General features: G+C 41.9%; 1 protein-coding gene across 23 annotated transcripts in view; it reads left to right on the plus strand.

The window, feature by feature from the left end:
* Positions 1–462: 462 nt before the first annotated feature.
* Positions 463–20,891, plus strand: part of NRXN1 (neurexin 1) — a 1,220,951-nt gene continuing 1,200,522 nt past the window's right edge. For 12 of the 23 annotated variants that reach the window (XM_074949408.1, XM_074949410.1, XM_074949421.1 and 9 more), the window contains exon 1: positions 6,152–6,913. In XM_074949408.1, coding sequence (XP_074805509.1) covers positions 6,175–6,913 — 739 coding nt within the window. In that variant the 5' untranslated portion in view covers positions 6,152–6,174. Of the gene's footprint in view, positions 610–5,366; positions 6,914–20,891 lie in introns of those variants that run through there. The other 11 variants (XM_074949414.1, XM_074949409.1, XM_074949411.1 and 8 more) reach the window with 3 other exon arrangements.

Genomic DNA, 20,891 nt, shown 5'->3' on the forward strand with positions numbered 1-20,891 from the left:
GGATTAATGCAGTGTCCTGGAACTCCCTAAAGGCTAACCTTGTGGAATTGGGGGGACAGGGTGGGAATTTTGTCTCCTGCAGACAGAGGCTGAACTGTGGAGGAGCATGGCAGGCCCTGCAGCACCGGGCGGGGCTAGCCAGTGCCTATTGTAGAAAGGCTATGAAGTTGGTCTGAGAGTTCAGTACTCCTATCCATACAAACTGAGTCCTGAAGAATTTACAGCCACCTAGGGACAGGCTCACATCTTGGTGCAACTCCCCTGATTCCGCTGTGTTTACGCCTGGGAGGCATTTGGCCCGTTTGAAAAGGTGCAGGTCTTTCTGCTCAGATTGATGTGATGGCTCTGGCTAGTCTGTGCAGGGAGATGCTGCTGTCCACGGTGCTGCAGAGAGCACAGCTCCTCCTTCCTCTTGCAGACAGGCAGCACAAGGCGTCATGTGACCGTCCCCTCCTTTCTGCTCCCCTCCCTCCCTCCTGGAGATAGAAGCTCCAGCCTGACGCCGCTGAAAAGGCAACTGCACTTGCCTTATTCAAAGACCTAAGGAAATTCTCTTTGACCGACACATGCTTCGAGCTCTGTTACGAGCTAAAGAGAAAACCCATGCAGGTAAATGGCTGGCTCCTGGTTTGTGGGATACGGGGAAAGGAGGTTCGGGAGGAAAGCCCCCATTTAACAGAGGTTGGATCTGTCGGATGCACAAGGGGCTGGTTGGTTTGCGTGCAGCGTTTTGAATAGGTAGATGGCAAGGAGATGAGATGGTGGAACTGAGGTAATAAGTTAAAGGTTGGATGCGGTGATTTATGATCAATTGCAAGGCAGACTAGTGGTTTGGAGACTCAAAAAATGAAATCAATCTTCTGCAATTTTTCTGTGTCTGCTGCTTTGATTAAATGTGTGAAGTCAGAGCGGCAATGGAAAAGAAGATATTTGGGGGGGGGGGGCGGTGACAGAAACAGCGGGCGTATGCAGGGAGTGCATTGATATTTTGGGACGTTTTTCTTTGGGAGACAAAAAAAGAGGACACCCCGTTGCATTTATATAGGTTTGAAACTGTTAAGGTCCCTGCTGATGGCTTGCGTTCTTAGAGGGGAAGAAATTATATCATACACATATTAAAATAAATATAACTGCAGACTGTACGGGTAGCAAAATCGATCATTCCAGTCGCTTAGGAAAGAATTTGGTTCTAGAAATTAGCAGAAATGAAAGAAAATGATTAATGATGCTGTTAAGACTGCTTTTGAATTAGAGTGCTTCTCTCTTTAGCTGAAGCAAGGTTGTTTTTCAGATCCTTTTATTTCATCCTGTAATTTGTGAACTCTCTAGGTCTTCCCCGCACCAAGTGACAACCGTATGGATATTTATACAATAAGGAATTCCGCCAAGGGTTGTATATGCATACTGACCTGCGATTTATTAAGGATTGATTGACCTACGGGTGTCTCTCCTTTCAAAAAGCTCAGCTGAGGCATCTGTGACTAAAACAGATTTTTTAAAGAATAAAATGGTTATGAAGGGGAGGCAGGAAAGCATTTTATTTAACCGATGAGCAACAATATCCAGTATTCTCACCTTATATTTTTTTTTCTGTGGGGGGGAGGTCTTGTAACCGGGAGCGCACTTAGAACATGTATGCTAAATAATTTGCCCTCTTTTATAATAAAGCTGCCTCTCCTGCTTTCAAAATGACTAGACAGACAGACTGACTATGCTGTTTATCGATAGTATATGAAATGTATCAGTCATAATAAATAAGCAGTTAGGGTTCTTTCTTTCTTTCTTTCTTTCTTTCTTTCTTTCTTTCTTTCCCCTGTTGTTGTGATATGTGCGTATATGTATATGTATGAAAGAGAGAGAGAAGCAGCATAGACAGATAGGCAGAGAGAGAGACAGAGTCATCAATTTCATCCAGAAAAGATCTTCAAGTGGGATCCCCTGGCTCTGTAGCTCTTAGCTGACAGCTGTAGGCATCGCTCTGTCATTCACTCCCAGCTCACCCCTTCCCTATGCACACACGCGCGCGCTCACACACACACACACACACACACACACACACCAGCTGGTCGTTTCCCCAGTCCTCCTCCTCCTGATCTCCACCTTCCCTACACGTTCACACTACACACTGAACCACTCCTGCTGTACATCCCTCCTCCCCCTCAACACACGGGCACACATACATATACAGGCTTTTTTCACACTCCCTCTGGACATGCACCTCGCTTGGTGTCCACACACAGACAGGACGCCTTCCCACACTTAATCAACCCCATTCATGTGGCTCCCCCACATACACAAAATCACCCACCTGTGCCCCTTCCTGAACCCCTGTTCCTGGGCCCCCACCTGACATACACAATCATCCCCTCCCTACACTCACTACTCCCTCCCTCTTTTCTGGCTCCCTCCTGCTACACATACACACACACAATTACCACAATTACCCTATAATGAACCCCTGCGCCTCTCCCCACCCCCCACGCACACACCTCTCTCTCTCACACACACACGGTGTCACATGCTCACAATCTCTCCCACTCTTCACTTCTCCCCTCCATACATATGCAGACACACAACTCATCACCACGACCCCCCAAAACAAAAAGACTCCCCCATACACAGTTAATCCATTTCCACGCACACAGTTAATCCACTAACCCCCACAAAGCTCCACCCGTCCCTTTCACACACATATATGAAACCAATCTACAAACAGTGCCCCATCAGTCGCACAAGGACCCACAATCACAATGTCACATGCACACACAAGGCTCCTCCGCTCATACATCCCTTTCGAGTCCTAGACACACATACACAGAAACGCATACAGTAACACACACATTCGTCCCGTTCCCTTCACTTACACATAGTAACCTCCTACTGATCTGGCTCATTCAGACACAAAATTACCCCGTTTTTCTTTCTCGCACACAATGTCCCATACACAATGACGCTTTCATACAAGTACTATAGTAAATTGACACCCGCAAGTGATCCCCTCTCTTACCCACACAGACCCCCCTACACAAACACACACACTGACCCCACAGAAACACACTGCTGCTGTCTCTCTCTCACACACGCACTGACCTAACAATCATACACATTTCTTCTTACCCACCCCCATACAGATGATCCACAATCTCACATACACTGACCCTCACAGATTCGCCCGCGCACACACACACATTGCCCCCACACACACACACACACAGACCCACGGTCACACACACACTGACACCCCACAGATCCACAGTCACAAACACACTGACACCCCAACAGAGCCGCGGCACAGTCACACACACTGACACCCTCACCCCCCCCCCCCAAGTCTCTCAGACTGGCCCACAGTCAGGCGCACTGTTCTCCCCCACCCCCCAGACTCACAGTCACATACACACACTGCCCCCCACACGCATACGGACCCTCCAGTCACGCACACACACAGACGCCTCCCCCCTCCGAACACGAGTGGGGGAGGGCTGGGGGCTGCGGACGGAGAGAGGGAGGGAGGGAGGGAGGCAGGGGACGCCGTGGCGGTAGACGGGCAGCGGCGGGACCTGCGGGGGTCTGTCCGGCTTGGGCAGCAGCGGGCTGGGTAGGGGAATCTTTTCTCGGTCTCCGGCTGCAGGGAGGGGAGGAGCCGGGCGGGGCGGGGGCGGGGCGAGCGGAGGAGGCCGGGCAGGGCTGAGCTGCCTCGGGTGCTGAAGCCCGAGCACCGGGGCCGGTACGTGCGGAGCAGCCGCTCAATGCGGTATAATAAATTAATGTTGGATACGAGGAAAGGGCGTTAATTGGACCCTGAGCTGCTGTGTCCGGACGCTCCATGCCCGGGCTGGGGCAGGCATGAGCAGGGCGGAGGCGGCTGGGGCTTGCCTGGGGTTGCCATCTCCTGGGGTGACACGTTTTCAGCAGGCGCTACCCAGTGTCTCTGATCGTCCAACGGCTGGCTCCGACTAGGGGGATAACAAAGGCCGGGGACAGCCTCGCTGCTGCCCGCCTGCTCTTCACTGCGTGGTGCTCGCAGTAGGTGACTGGCGATTAGTCGCTGTCGCTGCCGTCCATGAAGTTTCCAGTCCCCCTGCTCCCCTTGGGGTGCTGGTTCCTCTGGGGAGCAACAAGCAAACATCGTTGAAGTTGAGAAGAGGCAAATAAAATGTAAGGTGTGGGGTGGGGGGCACTTAGCGGCTCTGCACACACCGGGCGCGTGGGGCTGCGGGGTGTGAGCGCCCCGGGGAAGGTCCGCTCGGGCAGGGTTGTGCTCCGGAGCCACACGCCCAAAAGCCATGGGGAAGGCTCAGCACCAGCTGTAGAGCTGAAATTCCCTCTGCCTGGCGGCTGCCGGCCCACAACGAGAATGGAGGTGGGCGGGGGAGGAGGGGTGTTCATTGGCAGAGCCCTTAAAGGTGAGGGACCGATTAGCAAATATGTATCTGCCGGGAAACATATAAATAGGAGTGGGGGGGGGGAGAGGGAGAGAGAGAAATATGGGGGACACTCCTTTTAACGCTCCTGGAATGCTTTGGCTTGAGAGAGCTCTTCGGAGGAACAGCCTGGATTGTGGCAAATACATTGTTCATTTAAAAAAAAAGGGGGGGGAGGGGGTGCCCTCTTAAATAGGGGTAATTGGGTATCTATGCAAAATACTGGAGCCTAGCCTAGAGGGATTAAACACCTGATATTAGCTGAACTGTGCATAACGTCAACAGCAAAGCTGATGCTATTCGGATTTTCTCTGCCGTAACAGATAATTTTAGTAGCAAAAGAGGTCAGGTGGCAGAGAAAATTATAGTTTGAAATTTTCAGAACACCTCTAAGAAACCATTAGAATTCTGCCTCACCCTGTGAAAATAATGCCATATAAATTCAAACCAGCTGATCCCCGCAGGGAGTTTGATCTACTTTACATGTTCTTAAACATACTGGAAATAATCAGAACCAGGCTAGGTGGCATGGCATGCATTAATATTGCCCTATAGTGTCACAGATGCAGCTATTCTATTAAATGAATTAAGTTAAAGGGAAACTCAGGTATCAATAAGAATAATTAATGCCTTTTAACAGTCCTTTCCTTTTGAGCATAACAAATCCTACAAAAATGAAATCTGGTACTAAATGGTTTCAGTGTTTGAAACAGTAAGTAGCAATCTTTACACAGGCAATAGCACAAAAAGCTTATTTTAGCATAATTATAATAAGATATAACAAGACAGAAATTCTCAGTACCTCCAGATGTATTTACAAGTTTCTTTTCCCTACTTTAAACAATGGTTCCAGTTAAGCATAAACTCAGATAAATTATTAGTCACGTGATTTAAATGTTTGTAGGATATAATTTGATATTGGTTTGTTTTAATTCTTTGCAGATTAAAAAAAAACATAAAAACCTTGGATCATAGTTTTGGCCTTGTACAGGAGAATAGAAGAGAAGCTGTCACGCTTTGCATGTCAAGTAGCTACTGAGCTGTTTGACAGCTTCTGGATTCCAGCCCCACTGGGAATGAGGCAGCACAGGAAACCATGAGCAATGAGTCCTGTGGTCTGCTTCTGCTGCTATACCACCATCGCAGGCAGTCCATGATCCGACAGGAGGATCTGTCCTAGGAAGGCAGCTCTGGAATTGGTAATTTATTCCCTGAGAAAGGAGAGGAAAAACGCTTGGGAAAATACAGTTGGTGGATAACATGTAAAAAGAAGTCCACACACATTGGGATACTGATGTATTCTTGCTGGGCTTGTGGATCCACTTGGAGAAAGGTTTTTTGACATTTTCCCCCCACTCCAAAGTTGGTAATGTGGGCAAATTTTTCGTAAAATTTCTGCTGACTCATACATCCCTAGATACCTCTTGAGAAACCAAGCTGATCAGTGAGTAAGCCTATTGGTGCCTTCTTTTTTGCTGAAGATCTCTTGCAGTTCAGCCAGATTGACCACGCAACACGTGGGTCATTCCTTCTAGGGGATCCCAGTTCACACGTGCATCTTGGGCACTCACAACCTGAGCCTCTCATACCAGGGAGGCATTTATAATAACCACAGTGTAAAGGGGAAATAAGAGTGAGTCAACTGTCTAGTCTGAGAGGTGACTGGAAAGATTTTACCCTGTCTGCTCCAGCCCCCCCACCACCTCTCCCCCCTCCACGCCCCCCTCTCCCCTGCCCAACCCCACGAAGCATGGGGGCTGTGCTCCTCAAGCGTGGGGGCTGTCTCCTGCTGTGGCTGGCCCTGCTGCTTGGCTGCTGGGCTGAGCTTGGCAGTGGTCTGGAGTTCCCAGGGGCTGAAGGCCAATGGACCCGCTTTCCCAAGTGGAATGCCTGCTGTGAGAGTGAAATGAGCTTCAATATGAAGACACGCAGCTCCAGTGGGTTGGTCCTCTATTTTGACGATGAAGGGTTCTGTGACTTCCTGGAGCTGATCTTGACCCAAGGGGGGAGGCTTCAGCTCAGCTTCTCTATCTTCTGTGCTGAGCCTGCCACTCTGCTGACTGACACATCTGTCAATGACAACCTCTGGCACACTGTGGTCATCCGCCGCCATTTTAAGAACACAACACTGCTCATTGACCAGACTGAGGCAAAGTGGGTGGAAGTGAAGTCCAAACGGCGTGACATGACTGTCTTCAGTGGCCTCTTCTTGGGTGGGCTCCCACCCGAGCTGCGCTCAGCAACCCTGAAACTGACGCTGTCCTCGGTGAAGGACCGGGAGCCCTTCAAGGGCTGGATAACTGATGTCAGGGTCAACTATACACAGGCCTCACCTGTGGAGAGTCAGGAGGTGCGGCTGGATGATGAGCAGAGCCGCCTGTGCGCCAGGGATGATGTTTGCCTCAACGGTGGCATCTGCTCGGTGCTCAATGACCAGGCTGTCTGCGACTGCTCCCAAACTGGCTTTCGGGGAAAGGACTGCAGTGAAGGTAAGACTTCACTTTAGCTTGACCTACCAACCGCTCCCTTAATGGAGGGGAAGGGTAGCAAATAAAGACTGCATGGTGTTTCCTCCATAAAAGTGAATCTCTCTCCCTCTGATCTGTACTTTCTCCCTCCCCACCTCATCCCTGACCCCTCTGTTATGTCTCAGTCCTCCCTCAACCATCCTCCAAGTGTTTCCGTGACAGAATATGGTGCAATTATTTTCTCCAAAATTGGGAGAGAGGAAAGTGTAATCTGGGATTCTTTTTGAGCCAGGGTGTAATCTGGGGTTCTCCTTCATGGTAAACTAGGGTTGTTCCTGTTGATGGTGACCTAGTGGTTATTTGTGATGTGGGAGGGAGTAATATGGGGTATTCATGGTGGGGGAAAGGGCAATCTGAGTTTACTCTTAAGAAGTGGGTAATGTAGAATTATACTTGGGTAGGGACCTTATTTGATTTTTGGTGGGTAGAGCGGAGAAATTATCTGTGTTTATTTTTTGTTGGGGGTAGGGGAGGCCTGGATTTATTCATCCTCCATACTGGTATATTTATTGATATCGGCGTCTGCTACATGCTTGAAGTAAAATAGTGATTTATTTGTGAAATTCCTTAACTGATGAAAAAAGTTAAACAAGGGGCTTATAGTTTCACACCAAGGGGAATGCACAGTATTGTAATATGTTTAGCAAGTCTAATGCCAGTCACATAGACAGAGGGTAACAAGGGAAGTGGAAAATATTTACCCCACAGCTGGGAAATAATTCAATATTTATAACCAGTAAGAGAGCTAAGAAAAGGAGATGTCCCCTGGTTTCTTGCTCACAAATAAATCACTTAGGAAATGAGACTCGTCTTCAGTGTCCATTATTACTGGGGATTTTGAAGCAACGTCAACGTTTATTTTGCAAACATATCTAGAGCTTTTTAACAATACAGTATTCTTAATTTTGCTAGTTCACATGCAACTACTTTGCAGCTGTGTAAAATGACAGAAAATGTGTGTGTGTGTATCTAGAACAGAATTTAGGGGTATGTGAATGAGAATTATGAAAAATGACAGAATATATTAAAGGAAATAATAAAACTTCATATCAAAATTAGAATGTAAAAACATAAAAGGAAGGTAAAATAGGCATGATGTATGCCAAATGAAGGTGGTCATTGAGCAGCTGCATGAGATTTATGGCTGAGTAATCTGCCTTTATCATTTTTATCAAATTTAACTTACCATAGAAAAGAAGAAAACGTTATTTGTGGGTGATCTTTATTATGTAACACCTTCTGTCCTTAGTGTCAGTACTTATATATACAGTCATCCTGCATCCTGTTTACTTTGTCAGCTATTTATCTCCGCTCTGCCATTTGTTTGGGGAAAAAATTCAAGTCTTTTTACATTTGTAAATATCATTACAATGAAAGAACAATAAAGGATAGTTTCACAGTGTAACAAACTTGGACCTTCACTCGCACATAATTCAAGATACTGTAGGATGAGAACGTCTTCTATACTGATCTAAATAATGTTCATATTTTTTTGTGTATGTGGTACCAGATACCACTAGGCATGTGTGAAATATTGAGGTTTCCTTGTTTCTGTAAGTTAGGTCCTGTTATAAATCATGGAGAAAATGATCAAGTATTACAGTTTGATTACTGCAACAATGGCAATTACAGATTGTTGTAAGATTAATAGATGAGAATACTCTATAAAAACAAATTATTTGGGCACACATTGCTCTTAACACCTCAAAGCAGTTTATTGAAATATTAATATAGATAAAACAATTACATGTAGAATCAACAGAAAGTGAAAAATCTCTTCTTTAAGTTAGGGAAGTAAAATGAAATGATGGCAGGTATTTTTAAAGGCAAACCATATTACTCTATTAATATTAGAAACAAATAAGAAACAATATATGTTGCAAAATGTCTGATTAACACATATAATAGGGAAACTATGTAGTAAATAACCTTTAAAGCCCAACATTTGGGTGAAATCATGGCCCCACTGAGGTCAATGGGAGTTCTGCCATTGACTTCAAAGGGGCTAGTATTTTACACATTATGTTTTGTAATCTCTAAGAAGCCTTATAAAATACTCAGAAGAAATATAATTTTAGCATAATACATATGTGCTCAGTACTGAATAATTATATAGAACCTAATCCTGCTTCCATTGAAATAAAGGGCCAAAGTCTCATTTACATCAGTGGGACAGGAGTGGGCGTATCATTTTTATTTGTTAATTAACCATTCAGAAGCAAACCTGTCAGCTTTTGAGGAAGGAAATAGTGGCTGTTTGTATCCACTTTCAAAGATTTGAACTACTATGTAATTACCTTGTTTTTCTTATGAGAAATTAGATGGCACAGAAAATGAAGAGGGAGAAGGTGATACCATTGTGCATTCAAATCCCTGCTATTGATCTTTACATTCTTTATGATCATGGCAATTATAGCAATAACTTATTCTATTACCCAATAACTTTATTCAGGGTCAGATCTGGCATTTCTTGTGCATGTGAGTTTCCCAAAGGGGTAATCTAGGAATGCAGAATTGGTACTTGGAATGGAGTAATCTAGATGGATATCTTTACTTCGGTTCTACATTTTCATGTTTTTTTGACTAGGGATAGTACACCCTCTTCTCATCTCCTTCGGCCTTACTCTTTTATCTGAAACTGTAACCAAACAGTTGCATTTTTTTCCTGAACAGGAAAAAAGTTCAGTAAATTTATTTTTCATTATTTGTTATTTTGTATACCTCTGCACCTTTGTATTCTGGCTCAGGCCAGAGTTCTAAAATACAGTGAGATATTTCTAGGCCATAGGGAAACAATAGTAACATAGCTCTTTTGAAATTTCCACTGCTATTTTGCAGATTTGAGAGGTCTTGATAATTGAGATGATACCATCCCTGCAGTCCTTAGGATGGGATTTTCAATAGCACTTATGAGGTTTAAGAACTTTAAGAAAAAAACAACTGACTTTGAATAGGTCCATTGGGAGTTAAGTGCCTAAATACCTTTGAAGATCTGGATATTAGGCACTTTTGTAAATCCCATTTCTTAGCCTTTACTGAGGCAAAACTCCCATATAAGTACCAAATTTCACAAAGCCTTATTTGTGTGAGAAATCTTTAGTCAAATAAGTATTCCCTTTGGGTTTGACTCCTCTATCTCTTTCTGGTGTAGTTCAGGAGTAGCTTCATTTAAGTCAATTGAGTTACACCAGTTTGTAAGTGAGAGGAAAATTAGATACACTGGATTCAATTGAATTACTTGCTTGAGTAAAGATTACTCATCGGAGTCAAGGTTACAGACTCAAGACCTCAGTCAGTAAGAGTTTTGGGCCAAGTAAGAACAAAAGGACAGGCATTTTGCCTGAGTATAGATGGTATTGGGCCCAAAGGTTAGAAAGGCATTCAAACTTCCAGACATTTATCTGAACTGACCCAATCCTCCATACCTTTTAAAGTTGGCCCAATATTATCTGTAACCCTCAGTTATAGCCTTAGAAACTTTGTGGCATATTATTCCACATGTTTATGGATATTTTCAATATGGATTAGCTTTCTTATAGTGCCTTATCATAATTAGTAATATTTATGGCACTACACTCAAATAAAAAAAAATACTACTGTGGGGCACTTCATCATGTCCCCAAATACTGCAAAGCTTCCAAAATGAAAACATGGAGTCAGTAGTACCATAAGTGTACTTGACATTAATTTTTGCTCTTATTGCATTTCATATGCATAACACCAAAAATATTAGCTTGGGATGTAATTTGCTATTGAAATAGGCAAGGGAAATTTTATTTTACATCATGGAAGTGACTTGACACAAAGAACAATGTGAAAAGTTAGTATAAAAAGTTTATCTGAGGGATATGACTAGGGTAAAAATTATTATAGTGATTCTATTCAATACTAACAGTATGCAGGTTTGCATCAAGAAAAAATGGTGCATTTTAGTTCTGGGATGGGGAAAACTATTCGTCAGAAAGACTGGTCTTTAAAATCTGATTTTTGGTAAAGTGAATTAGGATCCTGGACAGCTACAGAGGAAAGAGAATTTATGTTCAAGAACTTTCATCCCTCCTTCCTATTTTGCTCCTTATTTTGGAAATTCATAACCTAGAAATAAGAAAGCTTTTTAAAATATTGAATTATTCTAGCAAAACAGGAATTTTATTTAAATATATATGCAAAGCCAGAACAGTCCAATGTATCATTTAGTTCAGTATTCTGTCTCTGACAGTAGCCTATGCCAGATGCTACTGAAGAAGGATGAAATAAAACAAACACATAATGCACCTAAATACTTTGCATTGGCAGAAATTTCCTGGTCACCCCAGAAAATGTTTATACCCTCATACTTTTTTAGTTATTTAATTACTAGTGTGATCTTCATATATATGTCTTCTTTTTTTGAATATTGCTAATGCTTTTGTCTCAGTCATATCCTGATGTGGTGAGTTCCAAACATAATTATTCTTTGGATTAAAAATTATTTCCTGTTAATATTCATTCGTTTTTAATTTTGACTGTCCTCTTGGTTTTCTGTTAAGGGAAAGAATAAGGAATAACTATGTAGCCATTCATAGGAAGGGACTCCTTGTGATTAAATCTTCAGCAGTTGATTCCAGCTGTGGATTGTCATCTGTGGAGGTGATTTTTCAGTGATTCAAGCCCATATGGCTCAAACTAGCCAGCCTTTAGATATTTTTGTTTCGGTGGTAAAATAAATATTTTACCAGTCTGTGTTTATATTTGCTTCTCCATATTGGCCTGTTTTTAAAGGAATTTACTATTCCAAGTCCCCATCTGAAATCCCTCATGTTCTAATTTCACTCCTGTCATGCCTTGCTTTTGAGCATAATATGAAAAACATGTCGGTATTAATAACCTTTGCAAGGTGCATGTTTGCCTGCAAAGCTGTTCCATAGTCTTTTGAGAGCCCTCAGTTTTACACTGGAGGGAATCATAGACACCTTCGTTGCATCCTCATTGAACTCTTAGGTAATATTGTGGTCTCTGAAAAACACAGCATACGACTATAACATTTACCATGGGCAAAATTTTCCTCCTTCCTCCTTCAGATCCCTTATCTTCAGTATGCATCTCTGTTATATTATCTGTACTTGTTCTGCCTGTGGAATCCCCATCACTGTCAATGGCTACCAGGGTGTTCTGCATGTGAGATGAGTGCAGCATGTGCTATAGAGATCCACAGCTGACTGAGTTAAGGATAGCTTTATAGGAAGCTTGGAATTTACTCTAAATCAACACCTTTTAATATTTTAAAATAGTTTCCTTTTTATAATTACAATAAAAACATTTTTACAAAATAAACATTTAGGAAAATAGTCCCACAAGCCCTTTTAATTAGAATTGAAAACAGTGGATACTTTGCACTCAGTAGTACGTAAATAGATCTATTATGATACCATTTTAAGCTATGATTTTGTATGTTTTTGTAAATGCAATTTGATGCATTAGTTTGTTTGCCAGGACTTTACATAGTAAGATATTGATTTCAGTGTGTTCCTCATGTAACATCACAGCAATTCAAATATTGTGTCATTGGTTACGAGAAACTGACAGGCTGTTTTATATCATCTTGTAAGAGGGCTGCTTGTTGCACATTGCTAATCGTGCATTGTAATTCTTCAAAAAGGACTCCTTACTGTATAGCATGAATCTTAGTACCTCAAAATCAATATTTTTTATATAGTGGGGCAGATGTTCCCCTCTGTTCCAATCCCCAGTGCATGTGATATTTCACTCGAGAGTCCATATTGCAAACCTATGGAGAAGTAAGGTTCTAGAAGAATATGGCAAGAAATTTCAATCCTAGTGGTTTTATCTAGGAGCTTTTATTAGGCTGGTTATTCAGAAATCCCCAGTTATATAATAGATTAGTATAATTGTCAACATATGTAACAACTGCTGATTTAAAATAGCTGTTGTGATGTCATTAAAGGCTAACTTTAGTATTTGGTACATTTAGGTCTTTTAGCTTATTTTTGTATATATAACAAAAGTGCCTGGTAATAACTTTAAAATAAAGGTCCTGATCCAGCGACGATTGAAATCAATGGGAGTATCTGAACGGACTACAATGGCAGTTGGATCAGGGCCCTGTAAACTTTGAATATGTTGTCTTTTAAAAAGTGAGCTGTTATTTACTAGGAACACACAAAAACATTCCAGGGTGTAGAAAAGCATTTTCTCTCTTTTGCTACATTCTAAGTGAAAATTGTATGAAAATTGTATGATTTATGAAATTTGATTTTCCTGGATTGTGAAGGGTATACCGAGAATTTGTGTGCAAAACTGAAGCTGAGGGCTAATTAAGATGACTGAGTTATAAGCCTTTCAGAAATGGGGTTTATGCTAGAAATGTGACAGACCCATAACTTTTCTGCTGCTGCCAGTACCACCATAATAAAGAAAAAACTGCCAGACAGAATCCAGAATATCTTTTTTTTTTCTTAAAACACTTAGATGCTATTTGTTTATTTATTACACTGAACTGGAAGCTAAGTTTTAATATTACCCCTTGAATAAAATAGTTTTGGTTCTTCCCACCAAGTTTGATCCTTTCTCCACTGACTCCTTCCCTATGTTCCATTCAGGAGATCTCAGAGCATAGATAGCACTTTTCTGGACCAACATCGCAATGTGCAGCATTCAAACTTGCAGAAGTTTAAGTTCAGTTTTGTCAGGCTAGAAAGCAGTGCTTTTTTGTGAGTTCAAATTAATGTCCGAACCATTCTCTTGGCCACAGATGTATCCATTATAATCAACATACACAAAAAGTCAGTAGCTAATATGAGCATAGAAGGGCGGAGCACAAGATTTTGAGCCGGCCTTGGTACTGTGTAGTACTGGGCAAGCTGCATCATCTCTTTGGTTTTAATTTCCCCATCTGTAAGATAAGGCTAATGATACCCAACTACCCACCTCACAGGAACAGTGGGGATTTTCTGTCTGATCTTCAGCCTTTGAAGGATTAGACCTTATATTATTAACCCCCCTCTGTGAAATCAAAGGTTTGCCGTGCACTCTAACATCCTGCAACATTTTCATTCCACATAGCCAGCTCTCATCAGTTTGCTCTCCAGTTGCTCCCCATCCCCACCATCTGTATTAAACTCACCATCCAGCATGTTGCTCATCTACTGTGCATAGCATCTCTTCCACTGGGTAGGCTGGAATATGTGGAATACTAGATGTGAGCTAATAGGCAGGGGAGACTCAGGTCGCAGTTGGCCAATCCGGTTTTCCTCACTGCTGTTACACTCCCCACCTGCCACCCTCTCCAAAATTACTGTGCTCTAGGCTTGCCCTGTGCATCAATGAGGACCTAATAGTCAGTGTTAAGAGCACAGGGGAGAACCCAGACTCCCAGCGGTACATTTATAGCATACTCTCTATGCAGGGGTAGGCAAACTTTTTGGCTCGAGGGCCACATCGGGGTTCCAAAACTGTATGGAGGGCCGGGTAGGGAAGGCTGTGCCTCCCCAAACAGCCCCCCTCAGAACCCCCCACCCCGCTCCTTATCCCCTGATCGTCCCTAACCGCCCCCCAGGACCCCACACCGTATCCAACCCCCCCTGTCCCCTGACTGTCCTGACCCCTATCCACACTCCCCGCCCCCTGACATGCCCCCCGGGACTCCCACGCCCTATCCAACCCCCCTGTTCCCCATCCTCTGACCCCCTCCCGAACCTCTGCCCCATCCAACTGCTCCCTGTCCCCTGATTGCCCCCCGAGATCCCCTCCCCCTTATCCAACCCTTCCCCCCACTCCCCGCCCCCTCACCATGCCGCTCAGAGCAGCATATCTGGCAGCTGCGCTGCCCGGCTGGAGCCAGACACGCTGCCGCGCTGCCCTGCAGGAGCGCGCAGCCCCGCCATCCAGACAAATCCTTGCATTCTTGAGTTACACCAAACATATTCAGCTAATCTAGTTTGGCTTGTATGAAGGCAATAAGCTGGTATTTTACGATAAAGAGAGGTTTAGATACTAGTGTTTTAGATCACTGTGATTGTCCTGTGTTACTTTAGCCATGCCTTGAACCTTGAGCCATTGAGTTAGACTCCAGTAGGCAGTGAATTCAGTAGTCCTGGTAGATAGTAGATAGGGTGCAATCCTGCAAGGAGCTGAGAGCCCTCAACTTCCATTAAAGTAAATTTGAAGTCCCATTGACTCATGTTTAGAATTATGGCAAACCCAGTAACCTGTTGATTCTGAACATAATATTCAGCTGGGGACACGAAAGGAGAGGAGGTCTGGGGTGAAATAAGTAAACTGCTGATTCTGATTGTAGTTGTAGTATTCATCTGGAAACTCTATAGAGGGAAGGTCTTTTCATCGATTCGAGTATTTTAAAATATTAATATTATTTTAAAAATCATGCTTACAAACCATTGCATAAACTGAAAAGTTGTGTGAGTAATTTTGTTTTAAATTTAAAGGACTCAGTAGTTTACTGGAAAATAGGTGCTTTACCAGAAGTGAGAGTTTTATATTGGTGATAATACAGGTCTAATTTGATATGGACTTGTATCCAATAGAAGCAACATGGCCATTGTTGCTCACCATCGATTGTGAATTTTGTATATTATGCTTAACTATATTATGCTGTAACCCAAATCAGACCTGTGCTTACTCTGTGGCCCATTGCATGAGATTTTATGAAAAGCTCTACCCTGTTGATTTTGACCTCATCTTACTTAAAAGCATAAATGCTAGGTTCCTGTTATTCTTCTAAAGTCTCTCTGTGGTTAAGAATACATGTACAGCCATTAAGGAAGTGTTTGACATTACACTATGCAACTGGAGATATATACAGCAGTTCCAAAGTTTCAGAATAACTTCTTAATTTCGGGTGCATCTTGACTCTGCCTTGCAGTTTGTCTTATGTATTTTACGTGTTTATAAAAAATGACATTTATTTAGCAGAAATCTCCTTGAATATTTTCATTCTTAAAAAAATTAAAATATATCAAGGCAAGCATACTGTATGTTCCATAAAAATAGGGATAAGCTTTGCAATTCAGGGATCTTACAAATAAATAAATAAGTCCTAAGTACTTATTATCAGCTATAGCCTGCAAATCTTTATTTATGTGTGTAGAGATAATCAGATGAATCAGGGATACAAGATGAGGCCCTGTATACTAACATTCTAATTCTCTCAAAACTGAGTCCTTGATCCTGCAAACACTTATGCATGTGCTTAACTTTAAGCATGTGACTGCAGTGAAAATACTCACCTAAATAAACTTAGCACACATGTGTAAGTATTTGCTGAGTAGTGGTTTACCCTGGGCAGTTCCAGTCTTGTACAGTAAAGGCATTGATTCAGTATGCATAAAGTTGGCAGAATCAAGTCCTAATTGATGCAAATAAGACAATGAGTAGCACACTTCAAAGAGCATTTTATGTCATAGAGAGGAGTCATCATCCCAGCCTCTGAATCATGCAGAGACAATGAAAACTGCATTAATACAAGCTAAGGGCCTAATGCTGTGAATACTTCTGCATATGAATAAAACTTTACCTATGTAAGTGTTTGCAAGATTAAGTTATTAACCTGGAAAGTATGGGCACAAGAGGAGGAGGGTAAAGTGGGAAGGAATATAGCATCTTCTTTCAAGACTACAAATGCCTCTGTGCATAAACACCATGCATTTGGGACTTGGGGTTGTCCGGAGGTGTGCTTGGGAAGATGAGGTCAGAAAAGGGAAAAACTGCTCTACATGGCATAATTCCCTGGAAAACCAGTGGAATTTCCTCTGGAAAATCTCAAGAGTGTTAATGCTGACCCTGTTGTCATCGGCTCCTCTAAAGTTTGCCATCTTTCTTCATTGGACTAGAGATGGGTGAGGATGATTAAGACACTGGCACAACCTAGAAGCAAATAGCAGTGTGCCACCTGACACAGTGAGGCTGCTTGGGGAGGGTATCATGGGAGCAGTTCTGTGGTGTTAGGCTCCCACCTGGATGCCCTGAAAGCTGCAGATCTCATGTCATTTCTGTTTAGATGGCCATGCCCACTGCCTCTTCTGCAGACCCACAAATTCCTCTGTTGCTCAAGGAGATGATGCTTTGTGAACACCTAAGTTTAAGTTTCCTATAGGGTTTCCTGCAGGTAGGGAGAAACTAGCACTTCTTATATTGTAGCATCATTAAATTGCTATATACAGATTTTCTCAGAGATACAATGTAGAATATAATAAGGTATCAGCCTGATTCAGAAAATAATTCTTTTCTTTTGTTCATAATGTTTACTGAAGATTATAATTCTGTACAAACAGATCTTATGTCACTACAGACAAAAATAATTAAGGACTACGCAACCTGTCTTATTTAAGGGGTGGTACATAGCTGTGCTGTCCCACGAGCGCCCCAGGGACAGAGCATGACTAACTCTTTTCTTTCTTGGCCCATGCTGATTACTACCCCTGTGTGCTAATTGCTGCTTTGGGTGGATGCAGAACCAAAACTCTGCCCATTCCCCCACTCCTGCTGGCCCCGAGTGTCATGGGAGGGGAATGGAGGAGAGTTGGGTATGTAGCCCCCTGCTTATCTCTCTGCCTCTATGCCAGTGAGGCCATTAGGAGAAGCAATGAGCAGAAGCAGTGTTTGGGGTTTTTTTTAATTTCAGTTTTCATTGCAGAGTTCAAAAATGAAAGAGGGAATCCCTGCATCAGTTTCAAAGTCATACAGATAAAAAATACTGTTCCAGTCTGTTTCTTTTTCACACTGCTGTAACTCAACAATGACTTTTTTCAGTAATTGAAAATTTTATAGGCCACAATGTAGATTTCGCCATGCCATTAACACAAATCCATTCATAAATAAAGTTTTAAATGTTCAATAATTGATTATTGTGCAGTGGTTTTTCTTCATGTGTCTATCTACCTTTTAAAAATATCCACCCTTATACCAGCATCTAATTCCCATTCTATGGTTTCAGGTAGTACTGGAGTCTGTAAAAAAGAACATCATGTTGCATATCCATTAAATAACAGCTCATGATTAAAACTCTTACAAAGGATTATGAGTAAATCTACAATATGCAGTCACACTTCAAAACTTCACTGACATTCACCAAGGACCCGAATCTCCCATTAAGTCCTTGTAATTGATAGACTTTGATGGACCTTTAATCACAAGATGGAAATGGAACTGAATACTATTTCCTTTTTAATCCTACTGAATTAAAACAAAACAAAAGAAAAAACACTAAAATTGGTTAGCATAATGTTATAGCTTTAATTTTAAAGCACAAAAGTAAAGACATTCAGAATTAAAATTCATACTTATGGCCAAATTCCATGTGTGTGATTGATACGCACTGATAGCAGTGTGTTAGCTGTCCTAAGGGCAGAATTTGTCCCTTTGTGTTTAACTCATGCTAATATGCCAAGTACTGAAGAGATCTGTAAGCGGTATATGTTGCTGTATATGTTGCAATTAGAGATGGAGCCAAGCTGCAAAGTTTGAATATGATTCTGAGATTTTACCATGATACAAGTTGTTTTGATCTGGGATTTTGATTTGGGCCTACCATTGTTTGCAACACCTGAGCATATGAAGGCAGACTAAGGACAGAGTTAAAGGCCCCATTTCAGAGCATCTCTCAACCTCTTTGCACTCTAATTTCTCCATCTGGAAACAGTAATACTTACCAGTCTCTCAGAGGCCCAGTCCTTCAGTTCTTGCACACCCAAAACTGTCACTGATTTCAAATAAAATTGGGGTTGTGCAGGGAATGCAGGAATAGGACTTGGGTGTTATGAGGATTAATTTGTTAATATTTGTGAAGCACTTTGAAGATGAAAAGTGCTTTAGAAATGCTAAGTATTATTATCAATATTAATAAAATAGTTCTAAAACTCTTTGCTTTTGAAGGTTTGCTATATTCAACAGCCTTTGCCAGCCAATTAATGGAGAGAAATCACTGTGGCTGATACTTCTCTCCCATCAATGTAAATCAGGATTAATACCCCTGAAGTTAATAGAGCTAAATAATTGAAAATGGGTCTGAGATCAGAATTAGGCCCACAGATATTGGATGAAATTGTACCTGCTACCTCTGGTCATAAAGAACAGCGTTACAACTGTATAACTATTAAAGCACTCAACAACCAAAGTCCAAATAGGATTAACTTTGCCTACTACTGCATGATATTACCCTCTGATCCTTGTAGGGCGATTTTTCTTTCTCATCCAAATGCACAGCAGCATGTTAGTAGCTCAAAAATGAATGGCAAGAAGATTTCCTGCCTTGATTCACACACATATGTTATCTATAATTACTTATTCCACCCTTTAATTTGCCTGTATTTGTGCAGGCATAACACAAAGTGACAATGCAATTTTCCATTGAAAATTACAAAAGAATGACTAAGAGAATCACATACTTTACCCCTGCCCTCACCCTTCTGCAAATGTGTACTAGGCTGCACTAAAATACCTGCCCTTTGAAACAAGCACGTCAATGTTTTTCACCAGTGCATTTGAACTGATTTTCACGTGCCTTTTGCTGTTTTCAGATACCCATTTGCTGCATAGTTTTTAAAACCTAGCCCAATATGGCCAGTTAAATTCTCTCTCTAAATACAAACAACCTGACTGTTGCAAAACTAATTATATATAACAAAATAAAACCCCTCTGTTTAAAAACATAATTAAGGTTGCTTGTGCAATCTTAATTGAGCCCTCTTGTGCGTAAGTATTGTGATACAATCTTTAATTACATGGTCACATACTAGTTTTTCTACAGGACCCCTACTTCATTCAGTGCAGGACGGATGGTGCTCACTTAGAAAAAATTAACTTAATGAGTCAATATTTGGTTTTCTCCTCTATTAATTGTGTTTCCCCAGGTGTATTTGCTGCACACTATTCACGCACTGCTCTGAAGTCAGAATTATTAACTTCCTTGAGGGTTTTTTTATAGCACTCTCCACTACAGTATCTGAGTGCTACACAAATATTATTTAATATAATTCCAAAACAGCCTTTTAAGGTGAGGTGGTGGTACTATCTCTGTTTGACAGACAGGGAACTAAGTTACAGGCAGATTAAAGTCAAAAGCATCTGCTTATTTTTGGGTGCCCAATTCAAGACATGAAGGACCTGATTATTTTTTAAGAGTATTTAGCATTATATAGCACTGTATAGGTTCAAAGCACAGCTCCCATTGACTTCAGTTGCAGCTATAAGTGCTCAGCACTTCTGGAACTGAGACTCCAGGGTCTCAAGTCAGGCAACAAGAAAATGAGGAACACACAATTAGTCGCCACCTCTGCAATGTATTTGGTTCAAGTGACTTGACTAGTATCCCATAGGAACTCTATTACAGAGACAGAAATAAAATCCAGTTTTTAAAGGCAACATTTAACTGCCTTAACCATGAGACCCTCCTTTCTCTTCTTGCAATCCCTTTCCTCATTCACTATATCTTCCAACTTCTGCAAACTAATGAGGCAGGGGTCCTACAGAAAACAGCCTCCTGATTCATGCCCAGATCAAGTTTATGCTGTGCACTGAATGAAGCAGGGGTTCTGTGGGAAAATAGTATGTGAGCATGTAATTAAATACATGTAGGTATCAAAATAAATATGCACAAGTGAAACACATTAAGGTTGAAAAGGCATCCTTAATTATGGCATTTTCTAATTTATGAGTGCTTGATTTTGCAACCATAAAAATGTTATTTTAATGTAGGTTTTGTGTGTGATTTCCTAGGTTTTTCAAAAGCAAACTGAAAAAAACCCAGAAATTTCATTATGTGGCATCGTATTGATACTCACATATAATCAGCAGGGTCGGAAACTTTACATCCACCACACAGATCTCTGACACTTGAGCTAACAGAGTAAATGACAGCAGCAGTATGTTGTCATCTTGTATATGCACCAGCAAGTGTGAGACTTAGGAATTTTGGGTTCCATTT

This window comes from Natator depressus, chromosome 3 (genome assembly GCF_965152275.1).
Source record: "Natator depressus isolate rNatDep1 chromosome 3, rNatDep2.hap1, whole genome shotgun sequence".
Lineage (NCBI taxonomy): Eukaryota > Metazoa > Chordata > Testudines > Cheloniidae > Natator > Natator depressus.